This window comes from Microcebus murinus, chromosome 18, assembly GCF_040939455.1.
Source record: "Microcebus murinus isolate Inina chromosome 18, M.murinus_Inina_mat1.0, whole genome shotgun sequence".
Taxonomy (NCBI): domain Eukaryota; kingdom Metazoa; phylum Chordata; class Mammalia; order Primates; family Cheirogaleidae; genus Microcebus; species Microcebus murinus.
Window position 1 is genome coordinate 46,593,025 of NC_134121.1, and position 25,859 is coordinate 46,618,883.

Below are 25,859 nucleotides of genomic sequence, written 5' to 3' on the forward strand. Positions count from 1 at the left end.
TACCCAATGGCTATTGAACACCTACTGTGTGTACGGGATGCACAGAGGTCCCTGCAGTGAGAAGTGACCACCACCATTCCCCAAGAAACGTGCAGCATGTCATGAGGTATATTGGCCAGGAGGAGCAGGCTTCCCTGGGGGAAACATCTAGTGCAAAGGTGCAGCTATGCAAAAGAACAAGGCAAACAGCCCAGGGAGGATGGAGCGCCGGGCGGGGCATGGTGGGAGGGCTGGCCTGTCACACCAAGGTGCTTTACTCAGCAGGCAGAGGCATCCATCTGGGGTTCCCACTGGCTAAGGATCTGGCTCCTTCCCAAACCAGACAGGAAAATTAGGCTTCCACCCCAGCGCCCAGCTGGTCTAGGGCAGTGGTTCCCCTGTGCAGCCAGAGGAAAGTCCATGGGGGACGGCCTGGCCTTGGGTTGATGTTCTTGTGCTAGAGCAGATGTTCTGGCCCACACCTGTGCGTTACAATGCCCTGGGCAAGTCCCAACACCCAGTCTGCACCCCAGGTCAATTCACCAGCGGGTCAAGGTAAGACCAGGGGACCTCTATGCACAGCCGGGGTTGAGTGAGAACCCTGTGCTAGAGGGACACAGGGAAGAGGCGGGGAGGGACTGCTCACAAAGGTTCTGCGGTGGGGAACTTAACCATTGCCCTAGAGGGGGACAAGCACCTGCCAGACTCGCCTCTGCTCCCCTTGCCATCCCACTTCCCCCTCCCATGTGCCACATGAAAGGACACAGAAAGCAGGGAAGAAATGACCACACTTGGAGAAGTGCTTTCCATGATTACTTGCAATGCATTCGTGTGCTGAAGATTTAGAACAAGTTGGGTGTTTGGAGGTCATTTGTGGGCATGCTGAGAGTTCCAATAACAGCTCAGAGCTACTGCTAAGCAGGTAACGTTGGGTCTAAAAGGGAACCAACCAAATCTGCAGTTGTTTCCTCTTCTTTTAAGTACTGCAGGCCTGTAGCACAGAGCAGAGTTCCAGGCACAACAGCCACAGACAGGGCTGCGTCGCCCCCTAGTGGCGAGGCCTGAGTACAGCTTTCATCCTCCACTTGGAGAAGCTCCCGCAAATGCTCTCTTGCAACTAGGAAATTATTTCAGAACAGAGAACTTGCCATGTAAGGTCTGAATGGTCTGCAACAAATACCTTATAGCTATATACCTGATGCCAGCAGGCTTCATTGCCTCAGTCCCCGGCACACCTCTTGATTCCCCACACCGCAGCAGAGCACCTCATGGGAAGGATGGGTGGCAAGTCGGTGCAGTGGTTAGGAGGTTGGGCACTGGGGCCGGCTCCTCCAGGACTCCCCTTGGGGCCTTTGGAAAGTCACTGAAGCTCAGCCCCCTTGTCTGCACAATAGGGACAACACAGAACCTAACACAGGGTTTGAGGTTAGCAAGGACCCAGGAAAAGAACTGCTTGACTTCCAGTAAGGGCCACAGGCAAGCCAGCAGTGTTAAAAGATGTGTGTTTTTCCCTAAGCAAGTATGTCACCCCAGCCCACATTCAGACTGTGACAGAGCATGCTTCTGCCTTTGCTGTGGCTGCTAGAGCTCAAAGACAAATAAAGGTTTCCCCAGAGCATTTCTGTAGGGCTTTATGACTTAAATTTTGAATTTCTTTTTCTTGGTATTGACATCCTACTCTGATTTGATTTGTTCTTGGTTTTCATTTCTTCGTAATTTCCCTGTTTTAGTTATTTCCTATAAGTCTCCTCAAATAATTTCTGGAATGAGGTAGATATAAACAAGATGTTATTTTGGACTTGACAAATTTTGCTCTTCACACGTACATGCTGAGCTAGTTCCGCATATACTTTCAAATGCTATCATCTTTAAGACAGAAACCTTCTGTCTAGAAGACTGGTGGTTCCAACATAAGAATCACAATCACCTCAAAGACTTAAAAAAAAAAGTTCTAATTCAGAAGGTCTGGGGTAGACCCCTGGAATCTGTAATTTTAAAAGTTTCCCAGCTGCTTCTGCAGCAGGCCAGAGGGCAGTGTTTGAAACTCTCTGGCATGGCAACAGAAAGAAGGGGGTCATGAGTTATAACAATCAATGTCAAATTCCTTTACAAAATGTAATTTTCTAGATAAAATAAATCTCAATTTTATTCAACTGATCTGCTTTAAAAACAATGGGTGTAAATCCAAATTTGCAAATCAAACCCACGTAAATTCATTAGGGCAAATGACATAGGACAAAACCCAGCAGTGATGTCTTCTATAAAATCAAGACTCTTGTACTTACTTGGTCTTTGAGTTTGGCTTCTTAAAGTGGTCATACCTCGAGTAAATGTCCGTGTAATAAAGATATTCCCAAGTTCCTCCTGACAACCCACCTGTGTTATACCACAATAGGCACACCAAACGCCTGTACGAGGTGGCCGTGGCCGGCTACTGGGGTTTTCTTGCACCAGCTTGACCCAAGAGTTCACCCCCGACTCCACTAGAGGGTGCTCCTTTCCTGGCCTGGGAGCCTTCCCTACACTGGAGGCTGTGGAGACAGTTGTACTGTTAGACCAAGGTGTGTTTCTCACAGGACACTGAAAGTGTGAAGGAAGGTGGTCACATGATGACATGGTCTCAGTGCCCCTGGGCCCCCAGACACACTGGCTGCTGTTCCTCAGCCCCTGGTGGTAAAGACCCACAAACTACTTTCACAATTTTTATTCCAAAGAAGGGGAACTGGCTCTCAAGGTGCAGCATGAAAATTCACTGAGGCCAATAATTGTTATAAAGTGTGGAAATGTGCTGGTATAAACTACAAAGACGTCATATCAGCCAATGCAGGGAGGGGGTTGGGAGGTATGGTTTCTGCCTCAGAGTTCAAATCCAAATGACGCACCTGCTCCTTGCATACTTTCCTCCAAAGTGTGCTGTCTGGCAGGATCCTCGGGTGCCCAGGGACCAGGACAGCCAGGTCTGTGTGGTCCAAAAATCTATTTTATGGACTGCCAAGAGCCCTGTGGGTAGGCCCTGGGAGAGCAGGGGTGCTGATATGATGAAAATTTCAAACTATGCCACCCCAAAGTTAGATCTAGGTTTGAAGGTACAGAAACCCTCTGCACCCTCCAGGCCACTGTTTTCACTCTGGCAGGGCCCTCAACCCTTTTCAGAAGGGATCACAGATTCCTCCTTCCGTGGAAATCTGGGGCCCCCGTTTGAACTAGAGGGGTAGGAGCAATGGAGATCCTCTCTGACCAAAAGTGTGAAGTTAGTACCCAGGAAACTCATGTTAACTATCTGTGCCAAGTAAAAAAATTCACCAAAAGGGGAGACTGATGTCACAGATGTGCCTGAAGAGACCAATATGGCTGCAGAAACAGGTGGGAAGGGAATAAGGGAGGTGAAATGGAACACATACAGAAAAGAGAAATTAGAAGATAGTTCAAGAGACAAAGACAGGAAGTAGGTGGGGCAAGACAATCTAAGGTGGGGTTAATACTGACCAGATTTCAAGTTCCTCCGGGAAGTTCTGAGGGTTATTTTATGTCTTGCCATAAGGCTACTGTGCCCACAGCTGGCAGGGCTGGCAAGGCCTGTGATAAATGAGAAAATATACTAACCAGGTCCTTCTGGTACTTTTACCATGTAATCACATCAGATAGACTTCAAGACAGACTGGCTTTATAATAAATTCCACAATATACCGGGTATTGGTATAGCCTTCATCCAGGGCCAGTCAGAGAAGGAAAAAGGTCATGGTCCCTGAAAACAGAGTGTTCAAAGGACAAACATACTAGGGATGCCTTCAAGGTGGTATCTGCCTACACTGGCTAGGCAGAATGGGACTTGGCTAGCAGGTGCTAATATATTTCAAGGAAGAGAGTAGAGTCAAAGAATTAATAGATGTTAAAACCAGAGATGAGACTGTAATTGACAAATCACTAACCTTTGCTCCCAGCTACTTTTTAAGGAGCAAAGGCCCACCAAAGCCTGGCATAGGTACCAAGCTGCAGTCTTTGAACCTTAATAGCCAACCATTCAGTGAACGACTGGAAAAAATCAGTGACTAGAGTCTTTAGTCTCAAGACTGAACCCTCCCAGGGAATAACACTGGCCTCACTTAAGAAAGGAGAAACACCCAACAAATATAATGTGGAAAATCTTACTTGTTATCAGCAATAGCTTCAATGCCTCGTTTCCCCTAGGTAGCTGCTCCCAGGGAAGAGTGATGAGTATTAGCCGTTAGTCATCTACATGTTATTGGGGGTAGTGGGGGGAGGTGGCCAGGAGCAACAGCATGTGAATCAATCTACTATAATGGCTGCAGGAATAGAAGGCCTCTCTCTTCTCCTTGCTTTTGCTCCAGCCTATCTATTAGGAACCAGAAAGGCCGGATGATGAGAAGGTGTGAAAGTGTGGAGAGTCCTGCATACAAGGCTCAGTGTGGAAGCCTTCCCAGGATGCACGTCAGCTGTGTGAACAAAGCCACCAAAGCCATTCTTTCCCTTCCCCAGTGAGAGTGAGAGAGAGAGAATAGGGACTTCTTTCATTTCCTAAGCACCGCGCATCTTGGTGGCCCTGGCTCCCCCTCCAAGATGTCACAGAAAACAGAGCATGTTTGAATCTAGATCACAATTACTCCCAAGTGTCTTCACAGTTAAGACAGGCACACATTTCAAAAGGTGGTCTATGAGCCCCCTCTCTCTTCCATGCACACACACTCGCACGCAGTGGGAACGCGGTTCAGCTGCAGGATGTGGCTGGCTCATGTCAGGTACTGCACCACGAGGAACATGACCACACAGGTAAGCAGCATCCCGCCGATCATAAAGTACTTGTCCTGGAAAGCCCGCTTTTCAATGAGCCGCATCACTGTGTTGGACAAGCCCAGCATGTTGGCAATGTCAAGGATCTTCTTCTGAGTCCCCTGGAGCAGATGAGAAGAGAAAGAAAAACAAAGATCAACTAGCTTTGCCAAGGGTGGTGAATGTCATCATGAGATGGGGCTTTACCAACAGACATTCGCTTGGTCATGCCCAGAACACAGCACCAACCAGAAATAGATTCACTCTCATATGGCCAACTGTTTCTTGATCAAGGTACCAGAGCAATGCATCAGGGAAAGAAAAGTCTCTTCCACAAATGGTGTTGGAATGACTGCTGATACATCATATAAATGTAGCTTATAATGCACATACATCTCACATATACATATGTGCATAAAAATGAACCTCAATTCATATATAGTATAACACTGAGATGGATTATAGAATTAAACATAAAAACCAAAACTACAATAAAGCTTTTAGAGATACATCTAGGAGAACATCTAAAAACTAGAAACCATCCAGGTGTCCATCAGCCAGAGAATGAATGAACAAATTATGGTATTACTGTATCTGCACAGATCGCTGGGCAATAGAGAGCACCTAATTACCAACACGTAACTGAACAGGAAACAACATCGGCGAACCTTGGGAACACTACTGGGAGGAAGAAGCCACACACAAGAGTAGTATGACTACATTTATATGAAGTTCAATAATAGGCAAAACTAATTTATGGTGAAATAAGTCAGAACGGTGGTTGCCTGGGGGAGAGGGATCGACTGACTGGGAAGGGGTACGAGGGATCTTTCAGGGTTGATGGAAGTGATCCGTACTTTGATTGGAATGTCGGTAAAAGCTGTATGCATTTGTCAAAATTCACTGAACTGTATAAATAAGATCTGTATGCCTCACTGTATGTAAATGATACCTTAGTAAAAATATTTAAAATTAAAATATTTTATATTTAAAAAAGTAACATCAAAACCCTTTTTCTTGGCTCCCTAGCTCTAATAATCCTTGATACCAACCTGTTCACTTTGTAGAGTAGAATCTTTGGGGAACCTACCGCGTACAATACGTAGATCGAAGTCCATGTTGATGACAGGGTTTGAAGTGGGAAAAGATGGAAAGACAGAAACACCAACATAATGACCTAAAACCCCTTATATAAATGTCATCACCCACCACCAAAACAAAAGGGTATTTTATTTCTAAACCAAAAGCCCAAACCATCCAGACTGTCCTTCCTGACTACTTTCTAATTTTCATCTTTACACATATCTAATTTCTCATGAAGCAGCAAGAGTAATGAACACTGTGCAGACCCCAGATTACTCCTACACACGACACCAACTGCACCTGCATGGATGGCATCTAACCTAACGCCCCCCCCCCCCACATCCATCTTTTCAATGAACTCACATGAATGAGCAACTGAGAGAAGAGGTGGGGGAGTGAGAACAACACAAGGCACTATGGACAGGAACTCAAAGCCTCCATTCCACCCAGACAACAATTAACAAGCCTCACTGAGAGAGATCTCAAGTCCAAATTGACTGCTGTCAGAGGAAAGCAGAGAAATATTTTCTTTCCATGATGGTGACAGTAAACGTTAGATTCTTGCTAAAGTCTTGCTTGGCTCTGAATGTGCGAATTATTTCATCACCATGTGAGGTTAAGGATCAAGCTTCTAAATCATCTAAAAACCACCATAAATGTCAAAAAGTGTATTCATTTTCTGCCACGATTGGCCCGCAGCAGGGTGCTTCAGCCTAGCTCCTTCATGCCCTCTCCTATGTTCCTTTCAAATGGTGTAGGCGGAAAGTTCCCTGACAGAGGCAAGGTGGGAGGCAGGTGGAGGGAATCAAGAGACAAAGCCAGGCAGTAGTAGGTGTGCAGAGGAAATGGAATTAGAACCCTGTCTCAAGCCCCAAGCACCTTGACAGCCTCCCAGCACTTCACCTCTGACAACAGAGTGGGTGGCGGAAGGTGCATGGACTCTCTCAATGCTGCCAGACTTCAGCAGGAAGCTAACATGTGCCTTAAAAATCAGCTGTGACCCCCACTGGCTCTTCATCAGTGTGACACATAGTGTCGTCCTAAAAGGGCTCTACTGCTTTTCAGAGATATGGAAGGAGACCAGCAGTTTCCTAAAGAGAGGGCAGGCTAATCAACACATATCAGTTCAGATCACCGCAGGTGGCTCTTATGAAAGGGGCCCACCCAGCAGGCTGCCAGAGACCACCCTTCCAGGCCATCTGAAACACCGCAACTATCAGCAGGAGGCGAGTGTCACTTGCACTTGCCTGACCCTCTCCCTGGTAAAACAGGGGCTGTTCAGAAACGTACCGAAGTCCTACGGAGCTGACAGGCTCAACATGGTCCAACAAAAACTAAGATAAAGCTCACACTTCCGAGTGACTGTTTCTCACAGCTCAGTGGCTGGGAGTGCTTCGTTCACAGGGAACCACACCCTGATAACAGGCAGAGCCCACACCCCATTATCCACCAGGGCTGATACAGGAAAAGGGCTGAGGCTGAAACATCGTGTCTGACATCAGAGTCTGTGTAATGTTTCTGTAAACCACTCCCAGGGGCTAGCTGGAGTCTCAGCAGTGCCAATGGGGCAGGGCTTCTAGGAATACCCGTGGCTAAAAAGAGCGTGAAGAGTCTCTGCGGATCACCACCACGTGCTCTAGAAGCTATTTACTGCAATCAACGAGGCAGCCCTAAGTCCCCACCCATTGGGATTCAGTTACTGAAGTACAAAAGGGTCTTAGTTACAAGGCAGTCCACAAGAGGGACCCTAAGGGAAAATCACCTTAGAGTGAGGTACCAAACTATAGCCAGGTCTTCATTCGCACAAGAGTTGATTCTATACAGAATTTCTCAGCCTATTATCGATTCCCCTTGTAGTAGCAGTCACTTTCAGATAAGTTCAATAAATGGGAAAAGATCTAGAAACCAAGAGAGGCCACTTTATGGTCTGTTCCAAGCACTGGCAAAGGAGCTGGTTACTTTTAGGCTCACAATAACTCAATTCCAACAGGAAGGATCCCAAACTCAAGGGCTCTGTCTTGTCATCAAAATATCACAATCTGGGGACATGTAATCAAAATGTAAACACAGGTACCAAACTGTTGGATGAGGGCAAAGCAAGAGGCCTTCTCCCTGTCCCCCAGTAGGGACCCCACCTTCAAAGTCAGTCTCTGGGCCCTCAGTCCCTCCAGAATACTGTGCCCGCCTCCAATGAGGTCATCCATGCCGTGGTGAACTTTCTGGAGGGAGGAGTTAAACTGCAGGGATTCGTCCATTGGTATGGTGGTGTCAGAGTCCTGTGAAAGAAACGCAGGCACTTAATTAACTTCACTTACTAGTCATGTCCTGAGGGCTGACTGCCCCTGGCCAAGGCCAAGCCTGAACAGCAAGAGGGAATGAATAGTGCAAGAATCAGAGGAACCTAACAAAGAAAAAGCAACAATCTGGGGTGGCCTCTGTTCACAAAGAAGAGGAGGAACTTGCCTCAGATTTGTCACTCTCCAAATGAGTTTCACTACACAAGTATTCTTAATCCTGCCTCTGTGTCATTATCCTCGCTTGGGAAAAATTATTCCTTCAAGACCTCATTGGATTTCTCCTGAGGGCTTTCTCTGACTACTCTCTAACCTGGCTTGTTCCAAATGTTCCTTTACTTGGCTTTCCCTTAAAGTAGTATTAAATGTTTGCTTTTGTTCTTTTGCTATTTTATCTATAGCTTATGTCTCCAAGGAGACTGAGACTGAGGATAGAACTATGCTTTCTACTGAAAGTCTAACAGCGTTTAGGATGAGACTATTCTCCTGAGGGGGCAAGGAAAGTTTGCTAAAGAAATGAAAAGAGAAAAAACTAATCCTGATTCAGTGCTTTCCGCCTTACAGGCTCACCGCCCTGAACTCACTGAATCCCCATTCTCTGCAATGGTTACTCTAATTATCCCCACTTTACAGATGAAGAAACTGACACCCAGAGAAGTAGAATGACTTTTCCAAGATGACACAGCTGGTAAGAGTCCAGCAGGGCAAGAATCTGGGTCCTGAGTGCACGGCCTGCCCTCCTGACCGTACTGTGGGAGAAGCACCAAGACCAATCCTGGTGGCTTTAACTGTACACTCAAAGTGGCCGGTAGACAGGAGCAAGTCATTACCAGCTGTAATAGTGTTCTCTTTGCTTTCCTGCCTCAGGACAATTACAAACTCTCCTGCCATGTAGTGCTGTTTCAATTGTCATAAAGAGGTTAAACCATGTTTTCTTTGTCGGTCAAATTCAGAATCATTTTTCATGTGTACGTTTCAATCACCCCTGCTAACACGGGAGCTTCTCACAGGTAGGAGTCATGTCTTTTAATTTTCTCATATGTTTTACTCTTAGCACCTTAAATAGTGTTCTGCATACAGCCAATGCTCAGTGGGGTCAAAAGACTCTAAAGTTTGAAAGAATCAATTAGAGACTTCTCTTCATTTATTTGACAAACACTTACTGAACGCCATTTATATCCAAATCTTTCTTACCCTCCCATCTGAAAGGGTATGGCTGAGGGGCCATTATCTCTCAGAAAAATGTATCAGAGCTCCAGATCAGAGAGTGACCAGGAATAAGTTTCATTTGGCAAGCCAATGTTTATTAAGGGCCTATTGTATGCACAGCTTTATTTTGGCAAGAAACAAAAATAATCCTAAGCAATCATCCCGGCCCTGAGAAAGGGCTGAATATAACATAGTAACTATCAAAAGCCCATACAACATCTCTTAGTGTGTCTTACAGTTCATTACATTTTTGAATTGTTAAACATTGTGACTTGACAGCTTACTCTGGAGAAACAAAAACTATGCAGGCACATTCTGACGCTTGGGGAAATTTACTGCAAAGCAGGGATGTAGCAACAAGAGTTAAACATCTGCACAGTGGGAAATGATATGAATTCTAATGACAGGCTTAGAAAGCTAAAATCTTAGAAAATTAAACCTCTCTGTAAAAAACAAAATACAAAAAACCAAAACCCATTTCATTTGGTGGAATAGGTTATGCAGGACACAGAGAAAGGCCAGTATGTTCTACAACCATGTACAGGAAATGATACTATTGCAATTAAGGGGCACAGACAATGGGTTCTAAGAAATCAAACATGAAAACCAACAGATTTTCAAACAGATTCAAGTCAAGCAGTCCACCTAACCGTAAACATCTGTTAACAAATTCCTCCAAATTGCTGCTCAGACTAGGGGCAAAAACATTTTAATGCATCTGACACTGGAACCACACACAGACACGGCACAATGGCAACTGCCTGAAGGCAACTTTGAAATGCTGCCTTCTCTACAAATGGTCTAAGTTCTAATCATCTGTCTCTATCTGATGAGAAAAACGTTTAGACCATGTGAACTTCCACCTTTCTGCAACGGACCAGTCCAACCAGGTAATTTTCACCTTTGCCCATTCCTTCAATTTAACTGCTTCCTCTTCAGGTTTTTGTGTTAGAGAAAGAGACTGCCTGTCTAGGTCTAGCATCTGTGGCGATGCACAGAGTCCACTGGCATTTTCAGTTGGTTTCCTTCTCATCAGCAGGTTTCAGACACCCCCAAAAAAGACAAAGCTCAGAGACTTGAGCTCCAGCCCCCACGATCTGCCAAGGACCTGCAGACCCCCACCAGTGCCTGGCTTACGTTAGTGGTGAAGGTGCGAGACAGAAGCTCCTCTCGCTGTCTCTCCTGCTGTTCCCTTGCATAGCGCCGATGCTGGAAGTTTCTCAGAGCAGTCTGCAGGTGCTGGACATCATACTTTAACTGGTCAACACGACTAGAATTGATGGAGAGAGAGATTAAATTCCAGGAACCCAGGGCAGCACAATCTGAGGCAGCCAGGCTGTGTATTCGGGAAAGATGACGTTTCCTTAATTCTCCCTACACCACCCCACACCATCCCCCAAGAGATCTGACTTTGATCAATGGTGTTGATAGTAAAGAATTAGCCTGTGGTTAAAGTGAGGTTGTGGCACACAAGATTCTAGCTGCTTTACTCAAATATCTAATGGTCTCTGATTCTGGATGCATAACAGGGAACAGGTGAGAGGAAGCAGGTTAGATGACCTCTTCCTGACCTTCTATGGATTATTATCACTCCCCTGAAAGAAGCCCAAGGGCATCTTTGAGGTAAAGCATCAGTGAAGTTTCATAAACCTTTTGGAAGCAGGAGCTGGGAGTAGAGGTAGTAAGGGTGGTTTCATTTTAATTTCATGGTGCAGTATCAAACATTAGATCAGTATTTCATTATAAATAGACTGACCGAAGTGATTAAGATCAAGATTTCATTTCAACCCAAGAACCCAGTGGGAGCCAAATAGCAGAACAAAACTCCTCGGCAGCATTAGGCTTCAAGTAGCCATGGACCTGGTCAGAAAAAAAACTGGAGGCAATATTTCAAAATGACACCAAAGAGGTAAGGGGTCACAAGGCTTCTGTGCCACAAACCTCACAGGCTTTTTATTTTGAGGGGTTATCACTCAGATATAACTGCACCCTTTTGGGGAACTTTATCTTTGCATAGTCTCAGTTTTTCAATATTTCAGAATATTCTACAGCCCCCTCAAAGATCTGTCTTGACGGACCTAGCATATGAGAGCCATGTCAGAGGTCAATACTCACAGTTTCGCATTCTGCCTTTTGTTAGGGGGCTCCTTGCTGGACAAAATCTCCAGACGTTCTAGACGGCTGAATATCTGGTCTATGCTTGCTTGGATTTCATTTTCCACTACTGCACAAAAGAGAAAAAAGAATAATTGCTGGAAAAGAGATAGTGAACTTAAATTAGAATGATAAATCACCTATTTTTTTCTATATCCAATAAACTAGAAAATACATATTTCAAAATGAGAAAAATGTATACAATAATGAATGGAAAAAAATTCAAGGTATACTGTAAATGCTTCTAAAAAAACCACATACAGCTGTTCATACCATAACAATGCCAGTTTTTTAAAAAAGCTAAAGGTAAACCTATAGAAATAAATTTCCTATCTTTAGAAAATAAAATGAACATTTAAAGGTTGTCCAAATAATATTTTAAGCTAAATTTTCTGATATAGGTTTCTTTTCTTTTGAGACTGTTCTCAGACATGGATTATAAATACCTAGTACAAAGACTGCCAATTGAAGTCCCTACAGTAATGAGGTTAACAAAAAAAAAGCACAAAGGAAAGGAAAAATTAGTATGTGAAACGTACAGAGAAGCACTCCCTTAGGCTTTCCGCAAGAACGGGTGGGCTGAGCAATGCTGGAGTCCCCAAAATAGACCAAAAACCAATAGGGAAGGCCCAGGAAACACTCCACAGAGGTAAAAAGATGATAAACAGTCATTTTCCTTATCCCTTTTGATAAGACGGTCAAAATGACCTCTTTTCCATTTCTAATCATGCAACAATAAGATTGTAGGGAAGGCAAACAAAGTCCAATTAACAAAGAAACTAAACTGTGCACAAAAGAAAGCAGCCAGACTGCTTCTTGCCCCCTAAAGAAGTGACAGCAGTGACACTGCCCCTTCTAGGCCTTTGCACCCACAGTTAACAAAGGCAGTTTAGATTAGAACAAGGTGGGGAGCGGAACCTAGAGAAAGGATGCTTTTGAAGCTGTGAAAGGAGAGATGAGAGAACAGGAGGAAAGGGCCTGGCGACAGGCGAGCAGTGAGGGGGGAAGACAGCCCCTGCAGGTGGTGTCTGTACAGCTGACTCAGAAAAAGGACCTTTTCTTAGAATAGAAAAAAACCCCAAACCCCAAAAACAGCATGCTTCTCAGAAGAAACCATGGTGTGGGAACTAAACTAATTAATATTGCTCTTTGTTTCCAAATAATCCTCCTAAAAAGCCACAGTTCTCAGCTCAGAAGAAATGGCCAATTCCAGTTAAACATCTCTGAATTTTTATGGAGTACATTCCTCTAAGGACTTGTTAATTAGATTAAGACAGATGGAGGAAAGAGCCTCCATTCCCATAGGGCCATGTCAGGTTGAGTGGAGGGGTAATGGGGGATAAGACTGGTGGGATTCCAAAGGGCACAAATCAGGAAATCAGTGACTTTGCCATGGGGTCTTTCTGTCCACCCGAACAACAAAACTCATTCCACACTGAATCATTAAGCCCCGGAGGCAGAGTGCAGTCAGGAAACCCAACCCATTAGCACCGTGTCATCAGAGAAAGGACTCTGGTCTCCATAGTTAATTACTCACAGTGCAGAGACTGCTTGTCTGCTGTCTCCAGGCGTCCCATGTGAGACTGGACCTCGTGGACCTGCCTATCAAAGGAAGAGGGAGGAAATGAGTGAGACAGGAGTAATCAACAGCGCTTCAGTTAGGAAAGACAATTTTTCTGATGCCAACACGTAACTGATTTAAATTGACAGCATCACTGAACTGTAAAATTTGTATGTGGCACTTTAGGCTACACATTCTGGCATGGTTTCTAGTATCTTGACACAAATATTAAACTACTATTATCATCCTCATTTCATAAGACTGAGGCCCAGAAAGGTTACGTAACTTGTTCAGGGTCACACAGCAAGTGATAAACCTCAAACTGGACCCAGCCAATCCTACACTCTGTTCTATGACCCAATGTGCTGAGCACTGGTCTGTACTAGGAAGAGTCAAAGGGCAAGGGAGATATAATCCTTGTCCCTGAGAAACAATGTAATTAGGAATGACAGGCCAGATAGACATGAAAAAGCCCCGGGAAGATTTACGAGAAAACCAACACACATCAGTGTAAACAAACAGAAAGCTGAGGAGCTATGCAAGCAAACAGAAGGGCTGGGGCCAGGAAAGAGGAAGCTGGGAAGTTTTGTGGACAGAGGGACTTCTGAGCATCATTTTGAAGAAAGGAGAAATAATTTGTGAAGGAAGATTAGGGAAAAAATGATATGAAAAAGGCATGCAAGACATGTCATGTGGATTATAAGCAGGCTGGCCTGCTTGCAAGAGAGTCAGGGGAGAGGGGAGAGGGAGATGAGGCGATTAGTTGGGGGAAATCATTCAGACAAGGCCCTCAAAGATAGGGATCTCCTGTTTGGTAAACATCTTTCCCTGGCAATAGGGAGGGATTGCCATGTCATTTGGAAATGCAACTCTGTACCATGAACTCTGGCATGGTCCCAGACATCAGGCCCTAGAGCACTCTCTGGAGGCTTCCCAGGGCTTGGCCAAGGTCGCCCTCAGAACCTTTCCTAGTGGTCCCCCATGATCAGTGCTTGGGATACTGATCATGCTGGCCCTAACAACCGCCTCCTGGTGCCTAGGGAGGAGGTCTCCCCACATGAGAGCCCATGTGAAGGGGCCTGCTGGGCTCTCACATCAGCCCCAACTCCAGGGGTAAAGGTGAGTGATCTTCCTCCACTGTGAGCACCACCAACCGTGAGCCCAAATTTACCAATGCCAGCCAGGCACCCAAATTTGGTTTCAGCTTGTGTCTAATCTTTCCCAGGGCTTTTCTATGGCCTCTAAACATGACCTAGGGCACCAGAAGAAGCTAGGTAAGCTGTCAAATGACTCCAGAGGCTGCTCCTAGCCAAGACTTGCAGCCCTGAGAAGCAACTGGAAAAATCACTACCAGAGTCTGAGAGACCAGACTGCTCCTTCAGCAAGGTAAGCCCAGCATACTCTGGGATGGGGGACATGGCGGTGTGGGGGCTGGAGGAGGAGTGCAGTGGGAGGTGACCGACGTGTGGATCAAGGCAGCTGTGGGAACAGCTACAGAGGCTGGATGGCAGCACCCATGGACAGGATTCGGGCTTCACTGAAGGCCTGGATGTAGGCTGTGTCAGAAATTTTCAGTGACTTAACAGAGCAAATCTGAAGTTTGGTGGCATTATCAACGGGAACAGCAGTACAATAAGAAGGTGGGGGAAAGGGGACAAAGAATAGCCATGACAACTCTGAAGAAGTATGAGGAGAAATGACTTGTTCCTTCTACCACTAAGACTTATTACAAAAGCCACAATAATTACAATGATATAGGAGTAGTGCAGATACAAATGCACAAGGAAAGACAAACCCTAATCATGACCCAAGAGGAAAGAACAGAGGCTAGAAGCAGTCCCACATATTTGGGAATTTGGTGACATAAACCAGTTGGAAAAGAATGGGCTACAATAAATGCTAACAGCTCCATTTGTTATCCATACAGAAAAAGACACCTCAGGTAACACACAAAAATAAACTCAAGATGGTTAAAAATCTAAATGTAAAAAGGCTTTTAAACTTTCTGAAGAAAATATAGGTACATAAACAACCTCAGGTTAAAGGAGGATTTCTTACCTAAGACAAAAACCAACCTCCCCCAACTCACAAACCACAAAAGACTGATAAGTGTGACTACATTACAACAAAAAACTTCTTTACCCCAAAAGTACCATAAAAAAGAAGAAAAATATGGCACAGATTGGAAGATATCTGCAGCAGATAATAAAGAACTGATATCCAGAATATACAAAGAATTGCTACAAATCAGTAAGAGTCCAACAGCAATTTTTAAAAAGAGGGGGAAAGGGCAAATGACATAAAAGGAAACCCAATGGTCAATAAATACACAGAGACACTCAACTTTACTAGGAAAACACAAATTGAAAACAATGACATTGGCTAGGCATGGTGGCTCACACCTGCAATCCCAACACTTTGGGAAGCTGAGACAGGAGGATCGCTTGAGGCCAGGAGTTCAAGACCAGCCTGGGCAACATAGCAAGACCCCATCTCCACAAAAAACTAAAAAATTATCCAGGCCTGGTGTTGCAAGCCTGTAGTCCTAGCTATTGGGAGGCTGAGGCAGGAGGATCACTTGACCCCAGGAATTTGAGGTTATAGTGAACTATGATGGTGCTGCACTCCAGCAGGGAGGACTGAGTGAGATTCTCTAAAACAAAAACAAAAACAAAAAGCTCAAAAACAATGACATCATGTTTTCCCCATCAAACTGACAAATATTTTAACCCTTTGCACTCGATGTTGAGTGTGACTTGACACGGTTAGCAAAAATTATAGAGATTAAAATTACTCTTTGAATGTATCAATAATTTGAAATATAAAAAAATCCAAATAAATAAGTTTGTATGAAAAGAAACTCCAGTTTTTTATTCTACTGCCACGCTTTGTAAAATCTGGGGTATTTAAAAAATTAAATCCCGAATAGAATAAAGGAATCGAGAAAAATGGAAGCGAGTGCAAAGGGTTAAAGACTGAGAACATATACATCGATGAGGATATAGGGAGACTCAAACTCTCATACATGGCTGTTAGGATTATAAATTGCTAAAACACTTTAATAGCTTTCTGATAATAAATAACTAGTAGAATCAAATATGCTTCCGTCCTATGACCCAGCATTCTCCTTCCAGAAATATGTCCTAGAGGAATTCTGGCAAACATTAAAGAGGAGACATATATGATAGGGATGTTCCTCAAAGCACTTTTGTACAGGCCCATAAGCCACTGACATTTCCTATCCAATTTCTATTTGCTTTGAATGAATTAGAGAAGATATAGCCAATAAAGTGATTCCAAACTCTATATTTCATCCTAAGAGGAAAATAAATGTAATACAACAAAGCAAGTATGAATGGCAGGGTGGGAACTACTAATATGCCAAGTAGAAAATCAGTTTCAAACTAACTGGGAATTCAGACAACACACTCAAAGCCAATAAGGAACAGGTAACAGATACACAAGTATGAACTGGGAGAGTGGATGTTAGAAAAAAGAAATTTTAGCCTTCTCTAGCATGGTCCATGGTGGGCTTGGGTGACAATATAATCAAGCAGAGAATTAGCAGCAAGAAAGCAAAGGTCACTGTTGTTGTTTTTAAAAAAGATTCAGAGATGTAGGAAGAATTTTTAAATGGAACTCCTTTTTAAAAGTCTATGAAACTATATCTCCCAGCCATAATACACACTCACTTTGCATCCATGCTGCCTCTGACCACTGTGAGCAGGAAACAAGGCTTTGGAGTTAAAAGGTTTAGGTTGAAAGTTTGGTTCTACTATGTACAAGCTTAGGGACATTGAGCAAGTAATTTTTTTTTTTTTTTTTTCTTATTTTCTAACATAGCTGTAGAAGATGAATTGAGCAAGTAATTTAACTGCTTGGTACCTAGTCTCCTCAACTGTAAAACAGGGGTACTAACAACTATTTAAAGGGTTATAAATCCAAATACATATGAAAATGCTGTGTAACCTACACAGCATCACATAAGTTTGCTGTTTTACTTAAAAGTAGTAGCAACCATCCAGTCATTTTCATTTCACCCACTTTGCCTCTCTACATTTAGCCTTTACCCCATCAGAGGGCAAAATTGGTCTTGAGATAAGGTAATAGATCTTTTTTTTTTTTTTTTTTTTTGCTAAACACAAAGCTTTACAAGAGGTAATAGATCTTAAACCCAGCTGCTCATCAAAAGAATCTGGAGAGCTTGTTAAATATACAGCTTCTTGTGCCCCAAACCTACTAAGTCAGAATCTCTAGAGATAAGGTCTAAGACAGTGGACTGATCTTGGACCTCTCAGGGAACAAAGGTGGACACCTTTATAACCACTGGGGTCTCAAAAATAGAAGCCTGGCTATTAGCTCCTCTATAAAGTTCATTTTAATATAATATTTAAGTGTAAAATGTTTATTCTGTTTTTCATCTTTTGTTCATTCATTCATTGCTCAGATCAGGAGTTTTCAAGATATGTAACTTTAAAATGTTGATCTAATTCCAGTGTACTTTCAGGAACATGACAAGAGATAATCACAAATTGGGTTCAAAGTTCCAGTAAAATTAATATGTTCAGTTACTGTTGTGTCAACTCAGCTACAACCATTAATTTCTGCAAATTGCAAAAGTTAATTGCTGGTGTTCACAGGACTCCATGTGCTTCCTCTGACAGACACTGAATCACCAGTATTACGGAGCTGAAAGCAGCCTTACAGTCTCACCAGCCCAAACTACTATTTTACAGATGAGGAAAACAAAGCAAGGAAGTCTAGAACCAGAACTCCCACTCCTGGTTTAGTAGTTGAGAGGAAAGGTAGACAGTAACATATTGTAGAATAAAAGAAAGTAAACTCCCTGAGGGCAGTGCTGTACTACCAGCACCATAAATGGTACCCAACACATAGTAGGTGCTCAACAAATATTCATTGAATGAATAAGTGACGGGGTAGTGGAGGCCCTAATAGTGGTGGAGCAGTGTAAAAACACTGCTTGCTCTTAAAAATAAAATTTTATTAGAATATAGGCACGTCAATTAGTATACATATTGTCTGAGGCTGCTTTCCAGCTATAATAGTAGAGTTCAGCACTTGCCACAGAGCTTAAAACATTTATTATCTGGCCCTTGACAGAAAAAGTTGACAAACCCTGCTAGAGTCTGAGGTGGGTTGTACTCCACAAATCTTATTTGGGACACCATTTAATATTCCTCTTTTGAGCTACACATATTTCTCTGCAATTAGCTACCTGCTGTACTGATAACAGGTACAATCACAGACTCTCTGAACAAAATTATTCTTGAAAATAAACTGGGTCCCTGGCCTTCTGAGCAACGTCCTTTAACCAAATTAACTAACCAGATAAGACCATACATAACATTAAGCCACTACTAGATAACTGTGCCTTGCTACTATAAAAGATCTGCCCTTTCTTAATAACATGAGCATAATTTTCTGTTTCATTCCTTTTTCCAATGACTCAGATTAGTTTTAAGTCCCTTCCTATAATTTTTATATGAGAAGAGGGCTCCCCAGTGTAAAAGCAAATCCTGTCATTATAAAGTCGGTTTTATATTTTCACTCACCTAAATCAAACACTTCATTGCCAAAGTAAAAAGAAAGAAACCTAACAACTTAGAAAATAAAATACTAAGTGAATCATCATCCTCTTATTCCTAATACTCCAAAACATTTCAGTGTTTGTCAATTCATTAGGGACGCTGAGTGCCTATTTTGTTTCATTCCCAGGCCCTGGGAGTATGATTTTAAGTGTTTTCATCAGAACAGAACCATAGCATAAATTTGGATGTTCTTAAAATAGGATAGGTATATACCTCAAAAAATTGAAAACAGGAACTAAAACATATATTTGTATACAGAATTGATAGCAGCATTATTCTCAATAACCAATGATGGAAACAACACAAGTGTCCATCAAAAGATGAATGGATAACAAAATGTGGTATATACATACAATGGAATATTATTTAGTCATAAAAAGGAATGAAGTCCTGAAATATGCTACAACATAAACCTTTAAAACATTATGCTAATTTAAATAATTCAGACATAAAAGGATAAACACTGTATGATTCCACTTACATGAGGTATGTGGAATAGGAAAATTTGTAGACAGAAAGTAGAAGAGGTTACCAGGGGCTCTGGAAGGGAGGAATGGTTTAATAGGGTACAGAGTTTTTGTTTCGGATGAAAAAGTTCTGGAAATAGTGGTGATATGAATTGTGAATGTACTTATTGTCACTGAATTGTACACTTAATGGCTAAAATGGTAAAATTTTATATTATGTGTGTATTTTACAATAAAAAAATCATAAAAATTTTTTTTCAAAAATATTAGGATTAAGTATGGCCCCTATCACCATACTCAACAACATATCTCAGCAAGTTCCAAAAACGCAGGACAACATAAATAAAGGACACTACCTAGGAATTTAAGTTACACGAGAGGCTAAACCAAAATTTGATTTCCATAAAGGTACCCTGTAACCAGATATGACTAATAAGTAATAACAGTCAATGTTACTTGTATAGCAATTTCTTTCTACCATAAAAATGCGGTTTTTAGTATAAGTCAAATAGAAATAAAAATACTTTTTTCGTATGCACCTTAACTGTCCAAATAAACAGTAAAGTCCTATAGGCAAGGGCCCTGTCTCCTACTTCTCCGTGTCTCCCCACTAGCTCTACCAACGTAGAGCACCGAGTTGGCAAGTGCTTGACATAATGCAGGTAGTACGGCTTTCCATTCAACCTACTCTACCTAGCAAGTGATCACGGGCTTGCAGACCTCAGCAGCCCTTTGCCCAACGTATCTGGGCCCCAGGCAGAGTCCCACTGTCCGCGACTGATCAAGGCATCCTGCCAGGGATTAGGCACTTCCAAGCCGCCTCGGCAGTGCCCCGGCGGAAGGACTCGGCTTCAACAGCTGCAGACGTCCGAGGCCCCAGCCCCAGGAGCTGGCTTGCCTAGCCTAGTCCCCGCCCGCTCCCCTACGCGGCCCTCACTTGTGCGTTTGCTGGTACAGCGGCTCCATCTCGCCGGCCGTGCCGGCCCCGGCTCCGGCTTCCTCGAAACACGTCCTCACAACCCCCCTTCCGGCTTCCGGTTTCCGGTCGCAGGACCCTTCCTCCCCTACCATACAGGGCTGCCCGCACGTGCGCCTTACTGGCGGTGGTTGCGAGATCGGAGAAGGGGAACGAGAAACGAGACCCGACAACGGAAGGATAAGTGTAGTCAGAGCTTGGCTTCACGTGGAGGCTAAGAAGGTGTAGGGTTTTGCCGAAGGCCAGCTTCAGGATTGCGTCAGGCATTGGAAAGGACAGTCGCAGGTACTGACAAGAGGTCCTCAGAGCAAAATCGAAGGCAAGCCGCGGCTACCTGCTCTACCTGCAGCGGAGAGGGTCGGAGGGCTCCTGCTTGGCTTCGCTTTAAACCATTTCATTGTGGGTCTGGAGATTTTGCTCTTCACTGGATTCCCTGGCACATGATTTTCCTGTCTCCAACTTGTCCACTCACTCGCCTGCCCATCTCCCCGCATTCCTATTTATCCACCCAATAACGCCACATGAATGAATGGTAATTCCGTGTCATCTGTGATGTGGGGAAAACCGGGTTTCTCCTGCCCTCAAAGAGTTTTACGATCTAGGAAAGGAAATAAGATATGTATACGGTCAGAAGACAAAAATACAACAAATTTGGTTATAGATCTTAACTGGCTTTTGTGATTCTAGCACTGGGCAACACCTCATTCTATAAAAGTAGAATGAATGTTCCAGTCAGCTGAGCAGGGGAGGATGGCTTTATAGACAGAAAAGGGCCGAGGAAAGCAGAAACAGAACAAGAAGCAGATTGGTCATTTTGGAGTTATTTTACTTGTAAAGGTTAAAGCAGAGGGTTCTATCATAGGGAATATGGCTATTCTCTTTCTCTTTTTTAAAGATCAAATAAACAGTTTTGGCTTGGTGGTGTAAAACGTCATGAGTAAGTCCATTTAGGTTTGTTCTGTTGGGCCCAGTGCAGGAGCTCAGTCCCAACCAATGGCCTTCCATACATTTTATTTAACAATACGAATAAACATTCTGAAAGGTAGAAAATCCAGAAAGATCCAAAGGTTGAGCTCAGCTGGGGTCGACTCTGGGAGGAGATACAGGAAAAACTTAATGAAGTGACATTTGAGTTGGGACTTGGATTTGGACACTTCTTCCTTTCCACAGGCTATCCCATTTCTATCCTGCCAAGCTTATCTGTAGTTACTTCCAAGGGAGGAGATGTTCCTCTTCCTTTGACAAATTGATGCTATATTTTCCTGTATCCTGGATCCCACCCAGTTTGGTATCCCAAGAGACTGTCCACCCATGTACATTCTTTCCCTAAAATTATTTTTCCACTTATTCTAATGTTTGTTAAGCATCTACTATGTACTATGCACAGATATTGAGTATTTGAAAACAAGCAAGAGACAGCCCTCAAATTTCCCATGTCTCTTACAGTCAGTTGGGAGAGTTAATCATACCCTCAAACTACATTATGAAGTAGAATATATGCTACAGTTGATACAAAGTACCATTTCCCTGGGTAGGAGCAAGAAGGGTTCATGGGCTTAATAGCAGAAGTAGAGTCAACAGAGGACAGGTGTGGTAGCTCATGCCTTTAATCCCAGTGCTTTGGGATGCTGAAATGGGAGGATCTCCAAAGCCAGGAATTCAAGACCAGCCTGGGCAACATAAGGAGACCCCATCCCTACAAGAAATCCTTAAAAGTTAGCTGGGTGTGGTGGTGTACGCCTATAGTCCTAACTACTCAGGATGCTGAGGCAGAAGGATTGCTTGAGCCCAGGAGTTTGAGGTTATGGTGAGATATGATTGGGCCACTGTACCCCAACCTAGGCAAAAGAGCAAGATTCTGTCTCAAAAAAACCCACATGGTAATCCCTTTGCTAGCTCCCTGGCACCTACAGAGCACACTAATACACTCTTGTGTTGGCAGACAGAGCCCTCCTTACTGGTCTCACCCTTGGCCTCTTCCCCCATCCTCACGAAAGTTAATTGCAGCTCTCCTCACAGGGCCTCTGTGTCTTTTGGCCTTTGCATGCACTATTCCCTGTGCCTCAGACACCCTTCCCTCTGCCTCAGGCCTGGCCTATTCTCATTCATTCTTTAGGTCTCAGATTTGGCTTCACCTTGTTTGGGAAGTGCACCAGAGCTCCTCTCCCGCTCTCCCTGAGCACCTGGTGCTCCCCATCAGCACTTGTCACAGGGGTCCCGATTCTCTGTTCATGATCCTGAGGGCAGAAGACGTGTCTTTCATCTCTCTATATCACCGGCATCCAACTCAGAGCGTGGTGTGAGGTGGGTGCTTATTAAATATCTGTTGCCTTGTAATGGACTTCATTTCATCAACTCATTCTCCTGAGTGTTCTGCCTACTTGGCATTTTTGGAAGCCTAGAATTATTTGAAAATTGACTTCTAGGTGATTAAAGACTGCCCCCAGCAGTGGAGCCCATCTTGCTGAAAGAGTCGCCACTTGGAATCAGTGTAAAAGCAATAAACAAAATGCCTCCTCTTCGAGCACTTTCACAACTGTTTCTCATTCTGTGCTTATAACCACCTGCTGGAAGACAGGATGGCATCACCATCCTGGTGTTCTGGACAAGGACATTGAGCTTCAGAGAAATGAACTTGCCTGACCTAGCTTGTTAGAGGCAGAAGAGGACTAGGACCAGGCTGCAGTCATGCACCACCCTCCAGTAGCTGCTGTGTCATCAGGCCTTTTTTGACCCAAAGATGGCTTAGTCTCAGATAAATAGGCACCTCTGATTGCTTCTGCTTTGGACAGCAACAAACAACCCTAGTCACCCCCAGCCCAAAGCCAGAGAAACCTAATCTCACCATATCTGGATTTGCTCCCCAGCCCCGTGGGTTAAAGCTGAGCAGAGAGAAAGGATGACATTTCTGAATTGAGAGGCTGCAATGAACTGAGAAAAACAAGCATCTGTGGCCCCTCCAGGACCCACCAGGTGGAGGGGATGTTGCCCCGGGTGCTGTAGGAGGTGGGAAGAGGACTCCAAGGAAGCTGCCCTCCTGGGAGGGTCCATCAGCAAATTGTCTCATGTAGCCATAACAGCCAGGAGCAAGGCAGGGGAGAAGGGTTTTGTCTAAGGGAAGCCAGTGTATTGTAAACAGGATAAAAGGGGCTGGAAAGCCCCACTTATCACTGACTAATGTATCCCCAGGTCATTGGGGAGCTGGACCCCTACCAGCAGTCCTGAGTGAGGGAAAGAGAATTCCCGATTAACCCCATCACCTGTGAGCGGGGCCAGGGCAAAGGTCTGGGTCTTTCTCTTGCTAAATGATTCCAATGATCATTAGGCATTCCCAGCATTCAGCAGTCTCAAGGAAGCCCTCCCAGACTGGAGGAATGCCTTCGGAGCCCCCTGCTTTTGGGGGCCACATGGAACAGGGGGGTGTACCTGTGGGCATCCTTGGGAGGAGAGGAGGTCTGAGGCAGGTGGGGTGGCCTAAGGCTGGGAGAAGTTACAGGGGGAGGGTGGTGGTCTCCTGGTCAACCGTAGGGGAGGAGGAGGCTTGCATGTCAGCACATCGAGCACTGGGTTGGCTTAGTTTAGATTTGAGAGACTGACCAGGAGGTCAGTTTCCCCAGGATTATAATAATAATGATCTCATTCATTCCTTATTCCATTTACTCCTTATGCCTCTTGTGTGCAGGTGTCTTAATTTATAGATGAGAAAACTGAGGCTCAGTGAGGTTAAGTAAAGTGTCCAAAGGTACACAGCAGGTAAGTGGCCTACAGAGACCTGAACCCAGGCCGTGCTGACTCCCAGCCTGGGCGTGTAAGCACTGGTTGGATCAGACACCAGATCAGCATTTAAGTGTGAAGACTTTGGAGGGATGCTCGGGTCAAGTGAGTTCTACTCTCTCTGAATATACTTACCCCTCTGGGGAGCCTTCTCCGGCTATCTGTCTCCACCTCTGGGTCCCCACTTTCACGTACCATTAAGACATGGGATAGTAGAAAGAGTTCAAGATTTTGATACACAGAGCCTGAGTTTGAGTCTCCAATTTGGTCTCTTTGGACAAATTAAGTCATTCCTCTGAACCTTAATTTCTTTATCTGTAAGATGGGGACAACAGTACCCGCTCCATGTATTTCACTGAGTTGGAAGAAGATTGAATGAGGAGAATGAAAGGGTTTTGCACAATATTTGAGTGTCAGTTATTGTCACAGAGGGTGTCACAGAAGCTTTTTGCCCCTCACCCGCTGCCTCTGCAAGCATATTGCCTTCTGCTTCGTCTGCCTCCGACGCCACCTTATGCACATCAGTCCTGCTCAGGAACCAACGGTGGCTCCCCGCTACTGCTTCCTTAGCTTGGAACTCTGTCTTCCCTGGACTGACCCACCTCTCCCTTCGAAACTCAGAGCCTCTTCTTCCCTGCCCTGCTGGCCTGACTGTGGGCTCAAGTCAGGGGTCCTACTCAGAGTGCTCCAACGTGGTGTGTTCTCACACATGTGGGCCTTTGCTGGCTCCTAAAGTGACGTGTCCCCTCCTCCAAGCTGGCCTTTCAACCCTCTTGTCTTTATCATTCTCACGGGCGTGTTGACTTTCCACATATAATCAGTCTCCAGGTTGAACCATAAGCCCCTTTGAGGACAAAACCCTGCTTGCATCTGCACAGGAATCTGCTCAGCTACTCTAGGCTGGGCAGGCAGTGGGCTAAGGGGATGTCTCAGGAATTATTTCATTTATGTGTGGGGTGAGGACACCTTGTGCTACCACGAGAGCCACTTGATGGGTGGTACTTTGAGGACCTGGTGCATTGGAGGGCTCGATATACATCTATGAATTGACTCAAGCTGCAACAGGCCAGAGTGGAGGGGGAGGTTGCTTTTGGCTTTTGCTCTTTCATCCCCATTCATCTCTGCCATTCAGTGAGTCCTGGCAGTTTCAGGTGTGGGGTGGGAGGTGAGAGTGTTGAGTAATTTCCTTCTGTGCCCTTGATAATCAACAAAGTGTAAACGCCCATCAGTTTCCTCATTTGCCCAGAAGGAAACTGAGGCACAGGGCAGGGATGTGACCTGCTGACATTGCACAGCGTTGAAAGCCCAGCTGTAACCTGCATGTCCTGACTCCCAGTCCAGTGCTCAGCTCCCTCCCTCACACTGCCTCTCAGGTGACAGGGCAGCAGGTGAGGCCCTGCAGACAGAGGGATTCCACCCTGGGCCAGAGCTCAGAAACCAGCCCCCCACCTTGCTGCCTTCAGCCTGCCAGGAGGAGCAGCCCAACCCAACCCAGACCAGAAAGTCTCCAAGAAGGAATCTCTAACCGCTTCTCCACACCCCAACCCGCTGCATCTTGGTGCATCCCATCTCATTTTTGCTCCCCTTGAAACGAAGGTGCTGTTCTGGTGGCCTAAGCCACATTGTCGAGAGCTGTGCCATCCCACACCCCAGCTGCTAGCCGTGCATGGCTACCGAGCACTGGAAATGTGGCTAGTGCAAATCAAGGTGTGCGGTCAGTGTCAAACACAGACTAGCTGTCAAAGACACTACAAAAAAGGGTAAAATGTGAAATATCTCATTAATATTTGTTTATGTTTTCATGTTGAAACAATAATATTTTGGATGTATTAGACTAAATAAAATATATTAAAATTAATTTTACCTGTTTATTTCCTTTTTAAATATGACTTCTAGAAATTTAAAATTAAATATGTGGCTCACATGCATAGTTCTTGCTACCTTTCTACTGGGCAGTGCGGGTCT

General features: G+C 44.4%; 1 protein-coding gene across 5 annotated transcripts; it reads right to left on the reverse strand.

Annotated features, from left to right (window-relative positions):
* Positions 1-2,668: 2,668 nt before the first annotated feature.
* Positions 2,669-20,181, reverse strand: GOSR2 (golgi SNAP receptor complex member 2). 5 transcript variants are annotated; one of them, XM_075994643.1, is made up of 6 exons: positions 20,082-20,181; positions 13,045-13,105; positions 11,469-11,605; positions 10,491-10,623; positions 7,986-8,126; positions 2,669-4,889 (listed from the first exon to the last, which is right to left on the reverse strand). In XM_075994643.1, exons 1-6 carry the CDS (start codon positions 20,108-20,110, stop codon positions 4,728-4,730), a joined length of 663 nt encoding a protein of 220 aa, XP_075850758.1. In that variant the 5' UTR covers positions 20,111-20,181; the 3' UTR covers positions 2,669-4,727. The 5 variants fall into 5 exon arrangements, with proteins under 5 accessions (XP_075850758.1, XP_012642305.1, XP_075850759.1 ...); XM_012786851.2 differs by having other exon boundaries at positions 11,469-11,577; positions 13,045-13,109; XM_075994644.1 differs by having other exon boundaries at positions 11,469-11,577; positions 20,082-20,176.
* Positions 20,182-25,859: the final 5,678 nt, after the last annotated feature.

Excerpts from the sequence above, each read along its gene's own strand:
- GOSR2 (XM_075994643.1), bottom strand. The coding sequence starts at position 20,110 with ATGGAGCCGCTGTACCAGCAAACGCACAA. Across the intron at positions 11,606-13,044 it reads AGACAAGCAGTCTCTGCACT|CAATTATTCTTTTTTCTCTT; the intron begins GTGAGTAATTAA and ends TCTCTTTTCCAG. Across the intron at positions 10,624-11,468 it reads AAAAGGCAGAATGCGAAACT|TCGTGTTGACCAGTTAAAGT; the intron begins GTGAGTATTGAC and ends CATCAATTCTAG.